The sequence below is a fragment of the Nicotiana tabacum genome, chromosome 1 (assembly GCF_000715075.1).
Source record: "Nicotiana tabacum cultivar K326 chromosome 1, ASM71507v2, whole genome shotgun sequence".
In the NCBI taxonomy this organism is placed as follows: Eukaryota; Viridiplantae; Streptophyta; class Magnoliopsida; order Solanales; family Solanaceae; genus Nicotiana; species Nicotiana tabacum.
This window is the reverse complement of record NC_134080.1, coordinates 114,816,369-114,818,595: the sequence shown is the minus strand read 5'-3', so window position 1 is coordinate 114,818,595 and position 2,227 is coordinate 114,816,369. Positions and strand designations below refer to the sequence as shown.

The following is a 2,227-nucleotide window of genomic DNA, read 5'->3' as shown; positions in this document are numbered from 1 at the left end:
GAGGGGAGCTTTCACGTCTACATCTAAGGAAGCACCACCACCAGTGAAAAAATTACTGGAAGAGTGGTTGACAAGCACTTTAAACAACATACTTGACAAATCCGTTCAAAGGGAGAATAGAAACACCACGCAAGCAGATACCACAACAACCACCGGCAAATAACCCACTTACACCACTGTTGATGCAGGTAATAATGACGCACTTGCAGTCATTTTAAAGAAAATGGAAGAAATGGAAAATGAGAACAAAGCACTCCGCGACCAGATGAGGGAACATCAAGAAAGGGTCGATAAGATACCAGCGCCCCAAAGCTGCTACCAAAACTGGATGTTGGTCGTCGAACAACCGTACAGCGAGTAGGTGGCTCCACATACCATTCCCAAGACCTTCAAAATGCCACTGTACTTGAAGATATACGATGGTACTATAGACCCCAAAGATCACATCGTCCATTACGTCACAACGGTGAAGGGCAACGACCTTTCGAAGGAGCAAGTACCATCAGTGTTACTGAAAAAGTTCGGTGAAACCCTAACGAGGGGAGCCTTAACCTGGTACTCACAATTACTGGCACAGTCAATAACAATATTCGAAGAAATGGCCGACAAGTTCGTCACCGCCCATGCCGGGGCTAAAAAGGCGGAGGCTAGGGTGAATGATATATTCGCCGTTAGGCAATCGCCTGGCGAGGGACTCAGGGACTTCCTCACCCGGTTTGACAGAGTAAGAATGAGCCTATCAAATGTATCAGAAGGAATGGCGGTGGTAGCTTTCCAAAAAGGGTTGAACAGGAACTGGTCGAGAGCAACCAGAAAGTTATTAAGCAGGCTCATGAAATACCCTCCCACCACTTGGGAAGAAATCCACAACGCCTACTGCGCCGAGGTGAGAGCAGACGAGGACGACCTTAACGGTTCAACCCAACGATTAACATCAGTCCAAACGAGGTCGAGAAAAGATCGTCGTAACAATGGTCGAAGAGATCAGTCAGTTCCCCACCTCAACCAAGAAAGGCATCAACTCTACATCAGAATAGCCGTCCCACCGTCTCCTCGGCACGTGGAAGGGCCGTCCAGGCCACATGTAGGGACTTACCGAAACGAAAGAGGTATGCCTCCACTCTTATCTGCTTACAATTTTTGTGTTTCCCCTTCAGAAATAGTGTACGCACTAGAGAAGCTGGGCACAAAGGTAAAGTGGCCACAAAAAATGAAGTCCGACCCAAATACCCAAAAGTTGAACGTCTTCTGTGAATTTCATCAGGAGCGAGGTCACAAAACCGAGGACTGCATAGCCCTACGGCAAGAGGTAGTAAACATGCTGAACCAAGGGCACCTGAGGGAGCTGATGAGCGATCGTGGACGAGCCAACTTCGGTCGCGGACGTGAGCAACACCAGGGCCCTCCAAAGCCACCCTCCCCCGCTCACACCATCCAAATGATCATCAGCGGGGGCGATGAAGCAGCGATCAACCACGTGAAGTTCACCACCACACACAAACTGAAGCGGTCGATCTCCCACGAACGGTGTGACGACCTCGGAGACAGTATCATCTTCAATAAGTCAGATACCGATGGTTTAACTTTCCCTCATTTCGATGCTCTTGTTATTACTTTACGTATTTTAGATACTGATGTGAAAAGAATAATGGTAGACGACGGAAGTGGCGCGTGTATTATCCATCCTCGAGTTCTCACACAAATGAGACTCGAAGACAAGATAGTACCATGTTGCATAACACTAACAAGTTTTAACAATGCAGTTGAGCGAACCTCAAGGGAGATAGCGCTACCCGTCCTGGCCGGAGGGTCACCCTAGAAACAATGTTCCATGTCATGAACCAGGACACAACTTACAATGCCATCTTAGGGCAACCATGGATACACGCCATGAGGGTCATCCCATCAAGCTTGTATCAAGTGATCAAGTTCCCTACTTCATGGGGGATATTCAGCATCCGAGGCGAACAACACACTTCCCAAGAATGCTATCGTATCGCTTAGGATTGCACATACACTGAACAGCTAAAGGGAACAGACTCAGAAGCGTAGCAATTACCAAAGTCGGGGATCGGACTCGACGCACAAATAGACGTCATCAGGGACCCCGACATCGTGGAAGCCATAGAATCAACGGTAGAAGACCTCAATCCCATCCAACTGGACAGCAGTAACAATAGCAAAAAGGCTTACATCAGACATAAACTCTTAGAACCAGGTAAATTTC

The 2,227-nt window shown here is 47.9% G+C and overlaps 1 protein-coding gene across 1 annotated transcript; it reads left to right on the top strand.

The window, feature by feature from the left end:
* Positions 1-394: 394 nt before the first annotated feature.
* On the top strand, positions 395-1,819 carry LOC107787069 (uncharacterized). Its single transcript, XM_016608589.2, has one exon. The coding sequence runs from the start codon at positions 395-397 to the stop codon at positions 1,817-1,819; it is 1,425 nt and encodes a 474-aa protein (XP_016464075.2).
* The last annotated feature ends 408 nt before the right edge of the window (positions 1,820-2,227 follow it).

Excerpts from the sequence above, each read along its gene's own strand:
- LOC107787069 (XM_016608589.2), top strand. The coding sequence starts at position 395 with ATGCCACTGTACTTGAAGATATACGATGGTACTATAGACCCCAAAGAT.